We start from the raw sequence: 17,281 nt of genomic DNA, 5'->3' as shown, positions 1-17,281 counted from the left end.
GTTGCGTGAATGAAAGAAGAAGCTTCATATTTCAGCTACCGCTCGGAGTAATGATGGCACACGCAATTATTATGAATCAAACAGTCATTGCGCAATCCATCTCCGGTGTGGTGAGCAATCTAGCCTGCTGTGGTCACTATGGGGACCTTCCGTTGTTCATCTTCACGTGTGGATCGCGCACCTGCGACCTTCCTCATCTCATCAACCGTACTATAAGCAACAACACACCCCAAAAACACAAGAAATCGTTCAACGGTGTGTGTATGGGGGGGGGGGGAGATGTATGTTCACCAAACCTGCGCCAACTGTTTGCCAGTCTGCTTCATAGTGCTCCTTCGCTTTAGAGTATCTCTCTCTCTCGGGTGCTGGCTGTTTACCCACACGGGAGGAAAATGGACTGCAACCGCAACATAAGCAACTGAGCAACTGGTGCAAACCATTTGGCAACCAACAGATCATACACACACACACCTCCGGCATCTATAAACGGGGTGGGGTGCTGGCTGGCTGGTGGTCGAGTGTCCAATTCGTCCCCTTTCACCCCGCGCACCCGTCATAAATATGGAATCTTAGCCCGGGTTTGTACCAACTCCACTCCCCTCTCTCTCTCTCTCTCACGTGGCTCACACGCTCAAACCTCACCGCCACGAGAGCTCTCTTTCTGCAAAAGCTAGGTGAAGCTTTGCTTTGGACCCAGCGAATAGTACACGGTGGAGTAGGAGAGGTCGCTGAAGAAATTTGAATACACCACGCCGGTTGAACTGCATGGCGGGCGGGCGGGCGGGCGTGCACGCCCGTGGCCGTCTTCTGCGCTGCTGGGTGCGCACCACCAGTAGGACAAACATTTCGGTCGCGGAAGGTAGCAAAAGCATTGGCTGCTGGTGGTGCTGTTACTATAATTTTCGGGTCGCTCGCTTGTGTGGTCGTTCAAGTGGTGAGCATAGAAGACAGAAACACTAAGGTACCATTGTTGGACGAGCTTTGGTGATTAGTGCAAGCTTAGAAGGCAGTCACGCAAAGGAAGCGAAAAACAAGATGCTTTGCTCCGCTTTGCTCTGTTGTATGGGAAAATGTCCGCGTTTTCGACACCGAGCTAAACGGAGTTAATTGAGAGAGCTCAACGTTCCGTGGAAACTGTTTCATGGTCGTGTGGTTGGTTTTGAAATTGAAACTTTTCCTCGTGTGTGTATGTGTTCATTTTAAAGTGATTAGTGGAGCTACAGCGGTGTACCAGGCGCACTTTTGCTCGGTGAAAGAAGGAAGACCCCCACGGGATAGTTGTGCAATGTCATCAAGTGGTGGATGATGAAATGCTTTGTGCGTTAATTAATTCCATTTGCAAAGAAATAAAGAAGTGACTCATCGCACAAAGAAATTCTAATGGGTGACAAGCACAATTATACAAAACAAAAAGCTAAACCTCACACGCACAAATTCTCCTACTTCCTTATACGGCACACCTTACCAAAAGTTCAAAGTTCAGTGTGTATTTAAATTCTAATTTAAGACTCACCCGAGAACCGTTATGAACACTGGTGCGTTGCATGGTGCGGACTGCGGATAACGTGAATAACGTGCACTGTGTAGATTAGCTACGGCGGGGTGAGTGAACGCAAAAAAGTGCATCTCCAACCCTAAGGGAGGAGAGGGTGGTGGTGGTGAGAGTAGCAAGCAAAAAATCGCTTCCATTCTATTTTTGCGCCCAACTGCAGCAGCAGCCATTCTGCATGTGCACACATTATCAGCTTCGCTTTGTTTCCTACTTGCCCGGAACGGCACAACGGCGCCCGTGGAGGAGGCCACACAATCTCGGAGTCAAAGTGGCAATAGGGCGCGCGCACGTCGAGTGCGCACAGTGAGTAAGTGGCTCACACAGTCGAACACACAAAGCCGACGATCGGATCGTCGGGCGGCAATCATCATCATCATCCGCCCCCTTGTGTGCCTTATGCATAGCAGTACACGCCTACCCCCCCCCCCCCCCCCTCGTTGGGTCACTCTCACACTTCCGTCTTCCGAAACGCAAACCAAAGCAGCGTTGTGCCCCAGACTTGCAAGTGTTATATATCGGTTCATCCCTATTGCAGGCAGCGTCAGTTGCAATCTCGTACTGTGACCATCCGGTAGTGTGTGCCTAAGTCTGGTAGTGCATTTAGTGCGACTCCTCTGTCGGGCTCCTCGAAAAGACGGTGGGTCGAATGCGCTGGAAGCAGTAAAGTGATTTGTGTTATTATTATTACTCCCATGCAAAGAATCAGCTGTTAGCCGCAACGTACCTACCAAACCCATCTGCTTTGTGCTTTTGCGCAGACGAGCACGTGCCAAACTTCCCCTATTCACTGTGTCTTTGCTAACTGTCATCCGTTGCCATGGGCAACCCCCATCTTTGATGCACACAGACGGCGGCATGTGAATTGCGCTTTCTCTCCCATTGGAAACAGATCTGCGTCAACAGTGTTGTGGTTTTCCAATAGGATTTCCTATCAGAAACTTGTCTCCCCAAAAGCGAGTGCAAAGGATTCTGCGTCATCAGAGAATCGGTGTGTGCGTGCGTGCGTGTGTGTGTGTGTTCGGTGTCGCATCTCATCTCCGGTGGACGTGGGTGTGACGTGGTTGTACGCATCGGCAACGCGGATTGCAAACACACGTGGTACTGTGGGTGCGTGCGCAAAAGAAGAGTTCCGAGTGATAGACTGAAACACAGTTAGCGTATCAATCGCTTCTTAAGTATTGCATCAACCCTATTTCCCCAAATTGCATGTAACATGCATGTGGACCACCTCTGTACGTGCGTGCCTGTGTCTGTAATCGGTGTAACAAGAAAACAGGGCTATTCCATACAGCTTTAATGTGCGATTTAAAGTGCTTTGCTTGCTAGAAGTTATGCAAATTTGGTTTGCGTGGCGCTGATGAGGCGGAGTTCGTCAACCAAAGCCATATCCCCAATGCCGTACCCCTCCCCCCGATACGCGTTGTCGCCGGGTACACCAAGAAGTGCTGTGCACGATAAATAGATTCGTCAGTCTAAGCATGACCGGGCGAATGTTCTGCAACTCGACACTATCGGTACGATAGGCCCCAGAAGTGATAGAACGTTCCCCGAGTGCGCGCTTCGAACGACGCTTCGAAAAAGACATTTGCAGGAACAAACCTTCCAATGCCCGCAGAGTGAAGAGTGAGCAATTGAAGTGCAATTGGATTACCAGACTGTGTGTGTGTGCAGTTACTTGACTAGCGAGTATTAATTATCTGAACAATCTGGTGTAAGAATTTCTTCAATTCCAATGTAGCTTGTAGCAAAAACAACGCTTCAAAGTGAATTTGAAGGAAAGAAACGAAACAATCAGTGCTCTCTTTTAATGTTGTAACCTCTTAAATGTAGCTTACTGAGTGTATCATACAAAATCGCATGATATAAAGTGACCGATTGTGTTGTTCTAATGCAGGAAATACGCCTGTTTTCCCTTTGCCTTGCAGCCGACGTCCAACGACCCCCGTGCGCCATCGACCTAAGCTGAACCTTAAGCCAACAGCTGCGTGTGTTCCAAAGTTCCAAAGTTCTGGAAAAGCAAAAGCTCCACCAAAGCAGAACAGTGTCAACCAACTCCCCAGTAGGGCCGTCAAACGAGCAAAACAGTAAGTGTTACACAGACACACAACAATATATCATATCATACCACCGAGGGGTCAGGAAAAACAGAACCCGGCGCTGGAATGAAACGCCACAATGTAACCTTCTTTGCATCGCGCCACCGCTTATTAATATCTGCTGCCCCGCTCGATCATCGATCGGTACCTGAGCTCGATCGCGTATCAAATGATAGCTTCCCTTTTTTACCGGCCACGATGACGACACACGTACGTCCGGATGTATTGTGTCATAGAGCAACCTTTGATCCAGGAGAGTGGTTTTAGCGCTCGACCACTGTTGACACGAAATGCGTACTGGTAGGGCTAGATAGAAGGTGCCACAGAAACCGGTACCGGTAAAGTACTGCCGCAGAGTGCGGTCGAGGGAACACCTTTGGAGTCGGTTTGCTCGATGCACCGGCCAGTGGACAAACTATCAACAACAACAACACTCTCGATTACCTCACACACGGCCGCACGGGCACGGGAATTAGGCGCGCAAATAGAAGTGCTTCGAGAACGTGCCGTACCGTCGTGTGAGTTTAATAATATGTATGTGGCTGCGATGTGCGATGTTGACGTTCGCCCGCGACGCCGAACACTTGTGCACGCGACTAGCCATGTGTGTGGCTTGAGCTTCCCTAAGCTCTCTACCGTCTACACGCTTGTAGAAGAATCAATTTTACCCAATGATTGAGATCGAGAGCGAGAATGGACGTGCTGGACCCAGACGCAACATTGCCATCCTGCAGTTGCTTGCATCGACCGACGAGAGCCGGTGCACGCTCTTGACGCGTACGTCGTCGCCCACACTCGCGCGTACGCCGTGCGCGTCGCGTCGATGAATTTTTCATTAACCAGTTTGCCTTTCGGTGCGGGGGGGGGGGGGGGAAGAATGGCAGCAAGTCAGCTTACCACCGCCAGCTTTTCTCGCGATCGCACAACTCGGACTTCCTATACTGCCATACCTTCCAGAGATCGTTGCAAATCAATCCATCCTGTCTAGTCTAGAGCTCGAGTCGAAAGAATGAACTCGGAACTGGGATGAAGGTCGAGGGAGTGCTTTAATTTCCTGATTTTTGCTTCACACCTAAAACAAACACAAAAAAACGATACAGAACACTGTTAAACGCTTTGTTGGAAGATATGCTACAACTTCCGGGTTGAAATGAGGCCACACGAAGCCCTAGCCAATGATAAGCAGAACAGCAAACGGATGTGTAGCGATTGGATTTTTGTAGGGCAACCGGAAAATGGTGTGAATTTTACTCTCAACTGAAAATCCATTTATTTGTAATTTGTTTCATGTTTGTAAATTTAATTTAAATTTGAATTTAATGGTGTTTGTAAAACAACTGTTAAATAATGAACATTTACCCCTAATGACTGCTGTAAAGTTTACAGCTCTAATCAACAGCTTTTCATTGAGCTTCGCGCGCGCACTGATGCGTGAAACTCTTTTGTCGGTTTTTCGTTTAAATCACCTCGCGTTACAATGCCGAGGGCAACGCAGCTAGCCATTATTTGCTGGCTTTGAACGTTATTCTAACCAAATTGGCCGTTAAATGGTCAAGCAATCCTATTACAGTAGGTGACCGCTAACTGAGAGGTAAACAAGCTCCAGTTAACGAACAATGTTCGCTAACTGGAGTGACGTTTCTATGGTTTGATTGTTTTGATTGGCGTTGACTGGAATAAACATACCAAACTTTTTTTTTCATTTATGTTGATATAAAGTATACTAATTCGTGTAATTACATAAATTAATAGCAAACGTAGGCAAGAGACTCTAAATTTGTTTGAAAAATGCACATTTGCGACAAATTTCTCTTCATGAGATTCCGGATGTTTCATGTTTTGACGTTTAAGTGTTCGTTAACTGAGAATTACTCCAGTTAGCGAACCTCCAGTTAAAAAGCACTCCAGTTAAAACACATCCAGTTAGCGGTCACCTACTGTAATGAGAAATCATTACTAAAAAATCTTATTAGATGCTAACGATCTTCGCCTCTTGATCTAAAACTCTTGTACTTCACCCGATCAACTCGCTCATTCACAGTCCCGCATTGACGTTAACTGTTCTAAAACAGTGAATTTGCATGATTTGCACATTATTTGCGCGTCTGGCACACACACCGCACCAGCGTAGTAGTGTGATTCATCAATAACCGCCCCCACGCCGGTACACGTGAGGATCATCATCTCGATCGAGTGTCATGCTCCGCGGCGATGTGCTTACACAACACGACCGACCATGATCTTAAGGGTCAGGGGTTTGCTTTGCTCCATCCTTCATCCCTTCCTTTACCGAAACAAACACATCCCCTGTTCACCCGCTTATGGACAAAACCCGCGAGAGACAAGATCATATCCCGACAATGTCGTAGTTTCTCAAGGTTACCTACTTTCCGTTTACAAAAACCCTCCCCATCATCTCATCCAATGCCACTGCGGGAGTGAATGCACTCGATCGGGAAGCAAAACCATCCCAAAACCGAACCAAAGCAGACCCCCTTCTTCTTGGTGCGCGCAAGGGAATGCGCATTTCGCAAACGATCGCCAACAACAACCGACATTGGGATTGGGTGGTTGGTTTTGTATTGCACATCTTTGCTTCCTATTCCATTTCCAGTTGGAAGTGCACTTCAGTCTGTGAGCGGGAATGCATACCCATTGCCGCTTTTTTTGCTTTTGCTAAACCATCAGCGCGCGCGCGTCTGCTGCCCAACGGGCGCAAGTGCATCGTACTTTACGCATCATGTACACTCACACACGCATATGGCAAACATCGTGTGTATCGACACGATCGGGGTAGATTGAGAGAGCAGCCGACGGAGCTGCAGGTGAGCTCAGAATTTTTATATAGCGGCTTCATCGATCAGCACTTCTCGCTAGTTGCCGAGACACGTTCGCGGGCGACGGAAGCGACTCTGCCGACGATTTTCTGCTGTCGACGCTCTGCACACTCTGTGCTGTGTGATCTAGTGTGTTGCTGAATAAAGTGAGACGAATGTTAGTACAATTTGTGGTGTAAAAGTGTTAATACAATGTTGAAAAGGACAGGGAATAAGTTTGATTTACTACATTCTACACAAAGTTAAACGAAACCCCAGTCCTCAAACCCAAAAAGTGATCCGCAAAAGCAGATTAAGTGCCTAATTGCTCCCCAAAATGTGTTTTCCAACGGAAACATTTGCCCATTCCCACGCGAAGTTCTTGAAGGTTGAAGGGTTTAGGTGCTGGCATTACACTTTCCATAAACCGCACACGCACCTTCGGCACAGAGGGCACACAACAAGCTTGAGTGTGAGTTTCCCTTCCAATTCGAAATCAACCGCCGGACAAACGGTCAAGGATTGCTGGCTTTCGTTGAGAAGTAACCAGAATTGGCACCTCAAAGAAGGGGGTCGGTTCGTGTTTTTCCACAGCGAAAGGTGAACCCCGAACGCACCACCGCATCGCAGCGCCCAAGTGTGCATGTTTGTGTTTAATTTAACAAAGATAAACCAAAAAACAAAACCCCCCCGAACTCAAATACACTTCCAGCTGCCCATGTGGTGCAGCAGTTTTTGGTTTTGGTTTGCATTAAACTGTTTGCTTTCGACCTACTCCGCTGACGGTATTTGCAAAGGTGGCAACCTGGTCGAGCTGGTGCGAGAAGTTAACTTCATTTTGGTGTGCCCCAGAGTGAGCTGTTACTGAGTGGTGACTGCTGTAGATACGCACCAAATGCGTTCAATTGTGTGCTAATATACACGAAATGACGACGCCCAAAGAACATGGATATTACATTGCACTTGCATAACGATCTCCCCGCAACGATCTTTCCTCTGACGGTATCGCTCCAGATCGTAGGCACGCCCGAGATAAATGTAGCATAAAAAACGCAACGATCGCCGGATCTCAGAGATACACACGCGGCGGGAGAGGTTCGGGTCAGTTAATGCTTGAGCTACTCCAACCGATTTCCTCCTATTTCCTTATCATCCTCCCTTATGCATTACGAACGCTCAACAATAAGTTGTTGTACCAATTAAACGGATTCCCGGGCGCAAACATATCTCCCGAGCAAACTGAACCCCTCCCTGCACCCTTTTTTTACGTAAGCACATCATTCCCCCTTTTAGATTTGGCGTGGCCTGTCCGGGCGGGCGATCATGCCGCGCAAACGATAATTTGTACCGATCGTCAAGCTAATAATGAAGATGGGAAAGGATTGATGGCTTGCGTCATGAGAACTTTGAACACCGTTTGATGATGTACCTTTGTTGCTGCTCCTGCTGCTGCTGCTGCTGGTGATAACGATCGCGTTTCTCTGATCGGACAATGGGGTTGGGGTGGGTTGGTTGGACTGGGTAGATGATCGACAGCAGTGCGCGGGCAGTTAGTTAATTGCGGGCAAACAACATGACTCGTGGGTGCCCGGAGGGATGGAAAGGAGGACTTAAATGTGCAGTTTCAAGGCGCTCCAGCTCACGCAATGCAGTTCAGTCGCGTTAGGTTCAAGGGTCCGAGGGATCCGCACCGTCCGTCGATTAGCGGCCCGCGGCAAATTAACACCTGAGAGTTGAGCTTTCAAAATTGGAGGCTTGGTCAGTCGTACAAAAAAAACGAAACCATTTACAATTTCGGAGCTTTTTGTTTGATTAACACGGAAGCAGGCACTACCATCATTAGACGTTTTTGTTTGAAAAGGTCACTTTGGAGCCAATTGGTGCAATGAAGACGTTCATGGGTTTCTTTGTGTAAAATGTAGTAAAGATCTTCAGTTACGGGTTTTGGGTAACAATTGTGTACATTGGGCATCTTTTTTTGCATAACTTCCACAGTTCGCTTATCAAACAGTTGTACATTAAAACATTCATTCCTGTTTCCTGACCCCAAAAAGTCATTTAAATTCCAGCCAAAATGAGTAAGTTGTACTAATCAGGCTTCTTATAAACCTTATTACCTAATTTGCTCCACCTTATTCCACTTCCATCCTCCACAGGGGTACCAACGATGCTATCCGACGTAGAGGAGCTGCCCTCGGTGCAGCTGGGCGACTACGTGCTCCGGTTTGAGCTGGAGGATCTGACGCCCTTCGGCAAGGAGGTGGCCAAGAATGAGCTGCGCGAAACGCCCGAAATTCGTGCCGCCGCCATCGAGGAGCTGCGCACGCTGCTCAAAGGTAAGAAAGCAAGCCACGTGCCGACCCGTTTGGGTCGCTTTGCCCTTGGGCATCAAAATGCGAGAGACAGAGAGAAGTAGAATCCCATCAATCAATGTGTAGCTGCACAACAAATTACCGCACCGAAGCTTAATTAAATCCGTCATCATCATCTGTGAGGATGTAGGAAACTTCCCTCTCCAATGAAGTCCATGAAGTTCATAAAGATCAAGAATCCCCCGAGCGCTGTTTTGCACCTCTACAGAAGCTGCTGTTTTGCAAAAACATGACTCGGCGAAAAACAGTCTAGTTGTGCGTATTTTAGGTTATAATTGAAACCATCAACAGCATAACTGACCATTGAGATCACCCTTGTGTGTAATCAAACACTTTAGAATTCATCAAAAATGTTGTGATCATTTTTGTGTGTGATCAACCGATCGTAACGATTAGTATTTGAAATTGGTCATGACAACTCGAGCTATGTCAATATGTTTCTGAGTTCTAAATCTTCCACTAGAGCAGCGAGATATTCAGAAAAAGGTAGCGATCTTGCGGTTCAGCTCGGAAACGATCATTAGTCATGCATGGTGAGCAGAGGGAAGTGGGTTTTTTTTGCACCGTTCCCTTACCACAACCCATCCAACCAGCGGTTCCAGATCGCTTGGGGATGATTACTGTTGTGGTACGATTCCGAAATCTCCTGAAGCAAAACATTCTTCCCCCATCTCTCGTCTAAACTTAACTCGTAACCTTGCGCCACCTGAGAAGCGCTTTGCCCAACGCATTTGATCGTTGATCATGACGAAACAACGTTCAACGATAATTTGTACATCGAACGGACGACCACGACGACGACGACAGTGACTGGACACCAAAGCCAATTACTCAAAGCGATCACTCACACACAAACTTGTGGAACTTCAACAATGATTCATGATTATTTCTCCCAACAAACCAATAATTACAGTGTAACCCACATTGCAAGCGAAAGATCATGAAATGCGTCATTCAACAATCTAAATGTTTGCAAAAATTCAATTACCTGACCTCAAAATTTAAAATATTCTTTGCTCTTCCTCCTCTGTGTTTCAGATGTTGAAGACTTGGTAGTGCCGCTAGACAACGATGACTGGATGATCCGGTTCCTGCGTCCGTGTAAATTCTACGCCAAAAGTGCCTGTGAGCTGGTAAGAATAATATGATGAAAATGGTTCAAACTTTCCGCAGTCCCTAACGCAATGCAAACCTTCCACCCGTCTGCAGATCCAGCGGTACTACCAGTTCAAGGTAAAACACTTCGACATGTACAACGAGCTAATGCCCTCGAAGGAGGCCAACATCTTCAAGCAAAACATTCTGGCCGTGTTCCCGAACCGGGATCAGCTCGGACGGCGTGTGCTGCTGCTGGAGCTGGGCAAAACCTGGAAGCACAAGGAAGTCTCCCTGGACGAGGTGTTCAAGGGCTGCGTCCTGTTCCTTGAGGCGGCAATGCTCGAGCCCGAAACGCAGGTGCACGGTGCGGTCGTAATCTTCGACATGGACGGGCTGACGCTCCAGCAGGCGTGGCAGTTTACGCCACCGTTTGCGAAGAGAATCGTAGACTGGCTGCAGGACGCGGTGCCGCTGCGCATCAAGGGCATTCACATTATCAATCAGCCAAAGATCTTCAACATGGTGTTCGCACTGTTTAAGCCGATCTTGCGCGAGAAGCTGCGCAATCGTATCATCTTCCACGGCACCGATCGCGAGTCGCTGTACAAGCACATCTCGAAGGAGTGTCTGCCGGCGGTCTACGGCGGTACAGTGGACGCACCCCGGGTACAGGGCGAACAGTGGTACGAGCTGCTGCTCAAGTGCGACAACGAGTACAAGGAGATCAACAACTACGGCTACATCAAGCAGCTGGAGGAGCAGCGCAACAAAAAGAACAAGAAGAAATGATGTGGGCCTCGTGGGAGCACAGGGAAGGTGATAGGAGTTCGGCACTCTTCGGAGACCCGACGGAGACAGCCAGGTGGCGATGTTAACTTACAAAAAGGAAAAAAGACTCTTACTTCATCTGCGGCAAAGCGGCACGAGCGGGGTTTGTCGCCATGTGATTGCTTACATATTCCATTAACTGCAACGATTTACCCCACCCCTCTCCCAAGGCACTTAAGCTCTACTACTACTAAAGAACGTTCTCTACACATTCACACCCCGTGCGGATCCGGATAGGATTTTTAGGTTTAATGCCGCTGTCGCTACACACGGAAGGGTTTCGGGATTCACGGGAAGCACAAACACTGCACACGCGTTAGCTTAGCTAACCGGTCGCTACTACTTAGAAGTCAAATTGGGTACAAAAAGACCAGAATAGCGCGCTTGCACTATCTATCAATTATTTACCTAGATAGTGAACAAATTCTACTAAAACGAAGCAGAAGACAAAAAAGGTGTGATACGATCTTTCCTTTCGAAACAGGCGTGATAGCTATATTTACTTTAGCAGCAGAAGAAGGGCTCAGCTTCGTTTGCTTGTACAGTTCTTTGCTGCATCATCATGAGAGAGACTGTATGCGAAGAGTAAAGTGAACGTAGGTTAAATTATCCCACTTTTTTTTAAATATTGTTATTAAGTATTGCGGTTAGAGCAATGGAACAAATAAATAGTTTAAAAGGAACTTACCCGGCGGTGTGTTTGCGTTGTTTGGCTTCAAGAATCTTCACGAAATTACAGCAGGATGATCACCAACAACAGCCTCCAGATGGCAGAGGAGTATCTACTATCCGAAGCGTATCGCGCCTACTGCGCACTTCCAAAACGCCAGAGATGTATCGTCCATTGATTCTTTGATTGATTCTTTGATTCTTGTATCTTAAGGACATATGTCCTGGACCATCTCATCCCCGAAACAATCATCGATCGTAGAAGGCTTGAGAAGGAGAGGGATCAATCACGAACTTGCAGAGCCATACGCCGGGGCATGTCCTTGGAATGGTAGGCTCATATGTCTCACCAGGTAGGTGTTCAGCGACCCTTCCAGCACGGACCAACTACAAGACCTTTCGGAGATCTGGTACTGACCGCCATGGACCAGATTACCTTGAGAATTATGAGGATGTCGGCACAACGAAGAGCGTAGAATTCGCATTGCTCTTCCTGCTGATGGGAGTGTTGCGGATAAGTACGTTATTAGTAAAATGAAATCAAAATTGTTGTTATTTTTTGTAAAATAACTTGAAAACACATCACATATCACAACATTTAACAATAAAATGCAAAAATAATTCCTTTAGGAACACACAAACACGATTTAACACTGAAATTAGCAGACGAATGTAGAGAAAATCACACCGCGGTGCTTTGAAAGCCAACTGATTTGACCAAATGTCAAACGTTTGTCATCCAATGTGCAGCACTGCCCGCCCTGACTGGCAGCACTGCTGTCGTGCTGCTGTGCGTGAAATACTCTCACCGGCAGGAATTGTATAAACATAAACAAAACCCCAAACATACGCGGTACCGGAAAAGCGGATCATTTTCCACTTCGTTCTAGTTCAATATGGAATCGCTGGAAAAGCCAAATGCTGGGAAAGAGGCGGAAAAGGACAAAGCTGTGACGAAGGCAAAGGGACGCCACCGGAGCAAGCACAAGTTCAACTCGATTCGCAAGCAGATAGAATTTTACTTCTCCGACGCTAACCTGACCAAAGACCGTTACATGGGACAGCTGCTGCGGAATGGGCCATGTAAGATTCATATCGATCTGATTAGACTGTATTACTGTTTAACTGCAACCTTTCTCTCCCTTCCATACCCAACAGTCATTCCTTTGGAAGAGTTTTTAAAGTTCAACAAAATCAAAGCCCTCACTACGAACGTCGACGAGATAGCGAATGCGTTGAAAAATTCCACCCTGCTGGAGCTTTCCGACGATCGGGCGAAGGTGCGCCGCAAGACGGAGGTTGTGGTGAAGGCCAACAGCGAAGAGTGTACGATCTACGTGGAAAGTTTGCCACCGAAAGCGGACCACGATTGGGTGCGGAATGTGTTTTCCAGCTACGGCACGGTGGCGTACGTATCGCTGCCCAAGTTTCGAAACTCGGGCAAAATCAAAGAGTTTGGCTTTGTGGAGTTCGACGAGGAGGCGAGTGTGCAGAAGGCGCTGAAAGCGTTCCAAACGTTTGGCGGTGTGCTGGCGTACGAAACGACGGACCCGGCCAAGATGGCAAGCATCAAGACGTACGAACCGGAAAAGGGAACGCAGCAGCACGGTGAAGGCTCTGGCGAAACGAAAGCCGAACAGAGTGCTGACATGGAGAAGCCGAATGAATCATCCACCGGTTCGATGGCTGAAGACGATGGTAACAAGCGCGAGGAGGATGGTGATGAACCACCAGCGAAGAGACACAAAATCGATCCAACGAGTGACGAGGACGATGACACACAGGACGATCAGCAGTCGGATCGGGAAGCAAACGGACAGAAGGTTGAGCCAGCAAGCGAAGAAGAGTTCCAGTCGGATCAGGAAGAGCCCGTCGGAGAGCAGGATAACAAGGATGGGACGGACCAAGCAAAGGGCGATGGGCAGGATGTGAAACAAGACACAGGAAAGAAGAAATGCCGCCAAAGAAAGGGTTGCAGCATCATCAAGAAAGAGCTCCAGCTGGACGATAAGGTTTACGAGCTCAAAATAATGACCAAGTGAGTAGCGAAAGTGGAACTGTATGGAGGCTGAATTGATTGTCCCCTTCTCGTTTCCCTCCACAGGAAAGAATGGCGCCGGTTGAGAAACAAGTATCTCAACCTGCAAAAGGAAGAGGCAAAAAAGCTGAAGCGCTTGTTCCACCAAACGGACAAGCATCATCATCATCATCATCAGCGTGGTGGCCATCCGAAGACGATTGCTTCCCATCCGAGCGGTGGAATTGCGATCAAATCGATCAAATCCTCCCCGAGGGTAAATTTCTACGGCGCCATGCCGGTTGAGGAGGACGAGGAGCACGACGAGCAGGACGGTACCGGCAGCCACCTGCTTCAGCCGGAAGCGGCCGAGGAGAGTGCGGCCACGGCAAAGCGGCCGCTCTTCTCGTTCGAGCCCGGTCTGATCGCGAGCATAAAGTTTCGCGAACCGTGCGTCGATGTGAAGGATTTCCGGGCCGAGCTGAAGCAGTACCCGTACGTGAAGTATATTGACCTGAAGGAGGGCGACTTTGAGGCGTTTGTGCGCGTCGATACGCCTGCGTCGGCCGTGGCGCTCGTGAAGGAGTACTGCTCGGCGGAGCACAGCGCGCAGATACTGAGCGGCGAGCAGGAGCAGCAGTACTGGGACAAGATGATGCGCGACCGGGAGGACAAGCTGAACAAGCGCGTCAAGACGGAGCGCATTCGAGGGCGTACGAAGTTAATTCGTAAGATAAACAGTCACATTAAGTTTGATGATGACGATGAATAATGGCACAAACGACCTTGATGGGATTATGGCGAAATAAAGTGAATTTAACAGCAATGAAGACTACATACCAAATTTCTTTCTGACCGAAGCCAACGACTGAAGCGTGTTTTGTGTGTGTTTTACGGATCATCTCCGTAAATCCTTAGTTTCATAGATTATCCGCTCTCTCTCCTTCCACTTTGGAATACATTTTCCCTCACAATCGAATAAAATGCGTTCGGTAATACACTCTCCTTTGTACTTTGTCGAAAGGACCCTAACCTTAAACGAGCAAACGCTCGATCTCCTGCTGGATTGATACAATCTGAGATTTCAGCTGCGAACCTTCGTCGATCGTGACGGAGCAGGCGACGATCGGGCGCGACACTCCGCACGCACGGCCCAGCGCCTGCTTGGAGCGCACAAACACGTACGGCACGTTCTTGTCCTCGCACAGCAGCGGAAGATGCAGAATGATTTCGATCGGCTCCGCATCCGCCGCCATCACGATGAACTCCGACAGCCCACGGTTCAGCGTCTTGGTGGCTTCGTTAGCGCCGCGACGCAGCTGCTTGTAGTTGACCGCCTGCTGGATCAGCGTCATGATCTTGCTGGTGAGGGCCTGTTCGGCCAGAGGGTATGCCTTCGGGTTAACCTCTTCAGTCTGTGGAGTAAAGGGGTGCAACAGAGATAAGGGGGGGATTAGTCACCGGATACCGGTAGCGCGAGGCAAAAACCATGCGGTTTCACAAGACACCCTTTGCAAACGTCTTTCGGGGTGAAATATCACCCAAATTCACTATGCAACAGCTTAATTTACTCACCATTTTAATGCTTTAAAGGTTTTTGGTCACAATTTAGGTGTATTTGTTGAGGAAAATGAATTTATTTACAATATTTGTTTTTCTAAGCCTCGGCTGCTAGCTTCATTGGCCGCAAACGCTAGATGAATAACAAGCGAAGGGAAACCGCGTGGTTTCAGCACGGTGTTTTGGCAGGTTGGGACACAGCGAGTGCCAGTGGCGCCCTCTATCTCTTTCGCACGTGTTCTGTCACGCCCAAAACCAAAGATTTCTCATGGGAGGAGGACTATTGGGGGAATAATATTTATTAAAGTGTTTGTTACATTATAATTATGTTGCTAAACATTAAAAAAAGTAAAAACAAACGGCGATTTGGGCACACCTGTAACGTCAACTGCATTGCTGTCACATTTCAGCACAGCTTATTGTATACACCTTATGCTAATGGTTCAGAAATGCCAAACTGATAATAAATAACAACAAACCGAGGAAAAAATCGCCCCTTTTTCCAAAAAGGTGAATTTCGATCGCCGTTGCCGAATGAATCCTTACTTATTTGCTCTATTATTCATCTACAAATAAACTTCCTTGTGCAGAAACATTCCCACCCACGATGGCCGACGATCATTCGGACAGTTCGCTCACATCGATCGACGACGAGCGGACGGACAACACGGAGAATCTGTGCGAAAACCCGACCCGAGACATCCTGACGGAGGGCTTCTTCCGCCTCTTCAAACCAGTGATTGACGATCTGGAAAACAACATCCGCGGGGCAAGCAAAACACAGAGCGAACTGCGCCAGCAGCTGGAAGAACTGTCCGGTGAGATGAAGAATCTCAACTTTGAGAACGATCCCGTGCTGCACGAATACTTCAAGCGTATGGTGCGCGTAAAGCAGAAGGTCGTTGTGATAATGAACATTCTGCAGGGTGCACAGGAGCGGCTAGTGACGCTGTGCCAGCAGCAGGAACTGCAGGCACCCGTACCCGGCACGTAAAGAGGCACACGCCCGAACCAAAGAATTATGTATTTACTATTCCTCGTAGCCATCAGCTTTCCTCCATCCACCAAGAGGCCATTGCTTTCCGCACTAATGTAACGTAATAATAATAATAATGCTTTTAACGTAACACACCTAACACACGGAGGGGAGATTTTATTTTTTAAAGAAGCTAGAAATACTCTTGGACCCACTCGCCGCCTTCGCTAGCGCTTTCGCCTTGGCAGAGACCTTCTTTTCAGCCGCCGGTAGCTTTATGGGGGTTGTATCGTGATTTTCCTCCTTTTTAATCCGCTTCACGACGGCCGATTCCAGATCGACCACGGATTTGCGCTTCTTGGAGATGTTTTCATCCTCGGGGAATCCCAGCGCCACCGAAAGTTTCCGTCCGAACTCGATCGAAAGATAATCACTCACGATTCCGAGTGCCGTATGCAGTGTGCTCTTCTCATCCTCATCCTTCTCGTTTTCCTTCTCTTCCTTGATGTAGTTCAGTGATCGTGCCGTTGGACCTTCCTCCGTGCCGATCACTTTGCTCAACCGATGGCACTTACTGACAAGCCATTCCAGTGCTTTCGTTTCGTTGTACTTCAATGCCAGAATCGAACCGGCACGCTTCTCATCCGCTATCAGGCTCAAACGATCCGCTGGCAGCACCTCGGCAAGCTGTGAGGTGTATGGGAACTTATCGTCTATCAGGATTTGATCCAACGGCACCGCCCGTTCGCTACAATGCTCCACCAAATAGGGCAGCACGAGAAACAGCGGATCGATCGGTGTGGGTAAGAAGATTTTGCCGTTCGAGCAAACCGATTCGTTGATGAACCAGGAGCGATGCTGCTCGTTGAAGCAGTTCACTTCGTAAAGGTTGCACGCCTTCTTCGAGGTACGCCGGAATAGATACTTGGTTGCGTTTCTTGTCGCAGGATTGCGTAGGGACACGATGCTCATGCTGGCGTCATCGCTTTCGATCAGGGAATCTGCAAATAAAGAAAAATCAAGAAAATGGGTTTTAGCAACAACAATGCAGTGGCGAAAATGGTTCCAATTGGACCTACCTTTAAACACAAAAAAGAATTTATTCGCGGACATCGTGCAGCCGGACAGAAACAGAAACGAAACAGGCAAACAAACACGTTTGAGCGGGAAATTGTGATGCTGTGGAGCGGGTTTGTTTTGTAAACATTTCCCAAGCAACATCCAGCGCCCGGTGAGACCAAGGTGAGTATATATGTGATTGGTCCTGCAGGGATCCTCCATGTGTAAAAAGATGTAA

At 48.1% G+C, this 17,281-nt stretch overlaps 5 protein-coding genes across 8 annotated transcripts; 3 read left to right on the top strand and 2 right to left on the bottom strand.

The window, feature by feature from the left end:
- The first annotated feature begins 887 nt into the window (after positions 1-887).
- LOC120958085 (alpha-tocopherol transfer protein-like) lies at positions 888-11,445 on the top strand. 4 transcript variants are annotated; one of them, XM_040380650.2, is made up of 5 exons: positions 888-934; positions 3,478-3,636; positions 8,621-8,800; positions 9,875-9,969; positions 10,046-11,445. In XM_040380650.2, exons 3-5 carry the CDS (start codon positions 8,632-8,634, stop codon positions 10,721-10,723), a joined length of 942 nt encoding a protein of 313 aa, XP_040236584.2. In that variant the 5' UTR covers positions 888-934; positions 3,478-3,636; positions 8,621-8,631; the 3' UTR covers positions 10,724-11,445. The 4 variants fall into 4 exon arrangements, with proteins under 4 accessions (XP_040236584.2, XP_040236582.2, XP_040236585.2 ...); XM_040380648.2 differs by lacking the exon at positions 888-934 and adding an exon at positions 2,068-2,189; XM_040380651.2 differs by lacking the exon at positions 888-934 and adding an exon at positions 2,830-3,263.
- Positions 11,446-11,611: 166 nt separating this feature from the next.
- On the top strand, positions 11,612-14,274 carry LOC120958317 (la-related protein 7). Its single transcript, XM_040381032.2, has 3 exons — positions 11,612-12,514; positions 12,590-13,469; positions 13,536-14,274. The coding sequence occupies exons 1-3, from the start codon at positions 12,328-12,330 to the stop codon at positions 14,218-14,220; spliced, it is 1,752 nt and encodes a 583-aa protein (XP_040236966.2). The 5' UTR covers positions 11,612-12,327; the 3' UTR covers positions 14,221-14,274.
- Positions 14,275-14,326: 52 nt separating this feature from the next.
- LOC120958318 (NHP2-like protein 1 homolog) lies at positions 14,327-15,170 on the bottom strand. Its single transcript, XM_040381033.2, has 2 exons — positions 15,024-15,170; positions 14,327-14,863 (listed from the first exon to the last, which is right to left on the bottom strand). Exons 1-2 carry the CDS (start codon positions 15,024-15,026, stop codon positions 14,483-14,485), a joined length of 384 nt encoding a protein of 127 aa, XP_040236967.1. The 5' UTR covers positions 15,027-15,170; the 3' UTR covers positions 14,327-14,482.
- Positions 15,171-15,455: 285 nt separating this feature from the next.
- Positions 15,456-16,144, top strand: LOC120958857 (SNAPIN protein homolog). Its single transcript, XM_040381920.2, has 2 exons — positions 15,456-15,518; positions 15,599-16,144. The coding sequence occupies exon 2, from the start codon at positions 15,616-15,618 to the stop codon at positions 16,000-16,002; it is 387 nt and encodes a 128-aa protein (XP_040237854.1). The 5' UTR covers positions 15,456-15,518; positions 15,599-15,615; the 3' UTR covers positions 16,003-16,144.
- LOC120958855 (ribonuclease H2 subunit B) lies at positions 16,133-17,203 on the bottom strand. The gene is made up of 2 exons (XM_040381919.2): positions 17,064-17,203; positions 16,133-16,985 (listed from the first exon to the last, which is right to left on the bottom strand). Exons 1-2 carry the CDS (start codon positions 17,095-17,097, stop codon positions 16,162-16,164), a joined length of 858 nt encoding a protein of 285 aa, XP_040237853.2. The 5' UTR covers positions 17,098-17,203; the 3' UTR covers positions 16,133-16,161.
- Positions 17,204-17,281: the final 78 nt, after the last annotated feature.

This window comes from Anopheles coluzzii, chromosome 3 (assembly GCF_943734685.1).
Source record: "Anopheles coluzzii chromosome 3, AcolN3, whole genome shotgun sequence".
Classification (NCBI taxonomy): domain Eukaryota; kingdom Metazoa; phylum Arthropoda; class Insecta; order Diptera; family Culicidae; genus Anopheles; species Anopheles coluzzii.
Note: the sequence above shows the minus strand (reverse complement) of the source record. Positions and strands in the feature narration are given on the sequence as shown.

What these genes read in the sequence shown, in the direction of transcription:
- LOC120958085 (XM_040380646.2), top strand. An exon ending in GCTGCGCACGCTGCTCAAAG is followed by an intron (nt 8,801 to 9,874) that starts GTAAGAAAGCAA and finishes TCTGTGTTTCAG; the next exon opens with ATGTTGAAGACTTGGTAGTG. An exon ending in CCAAAAGTGCCTGTGAGCTG is followed by an intron (nt 9,970 to 10,045) that starts GTAAGAATAATA and finishes ACCCGTCTGCAG; the next exon opens with ATCCAGCGGTACTACCAGTT.
- LOC120958317 (XM_040381032.2), top strand. Translation starts at nt 12,328, where the DNA reads ATGGAATCGCTGGAAAAGCCAAATGCTGGGAAAGAGGCGGAAAAGGAC. An exon ending in GCTGCTGCGGAATGGGCCAT is followed by an intron (nt 12,515 to 12,589) that starts GTAAGATTCATA and finishes CATACCCAACAG; the next exon opens with TCATTCCTTTGGAAGAGTTT. An exon ending in GAGCTCAAAATAATGACCAA is followed by an intron (nt 13,470 to 13,535) that starts GTGAGTAGCGAA and finishes TTCCCTCCACAG; the next exon opens with GAAAGAATGGCGCCGGTTGA.
- LOC120958857 (XM_040381920.2), top strand. Translation starts at nt 15,616, where the DNA reads ATGGCCGACGATCATTCGGACAGTTCGCTCACATCGATCGACGACGAG.
- LOC120958855 (XM_040381919.2), bottom strand. Translation starts at nt 17,097, where the DNA reads ATGTCCGCGAATAAATTCTTTTTTGTGTTTAAAG. An exon ending in ATTCTTTTTTGTGTTTAAAG is followed by an intron (nt 16,986 to 17,063) that starts GTAGGTCCAATT and finishes CTTTATTTGCAG; the next exon opens with ATTCCCTGATCGAAAGCGAT.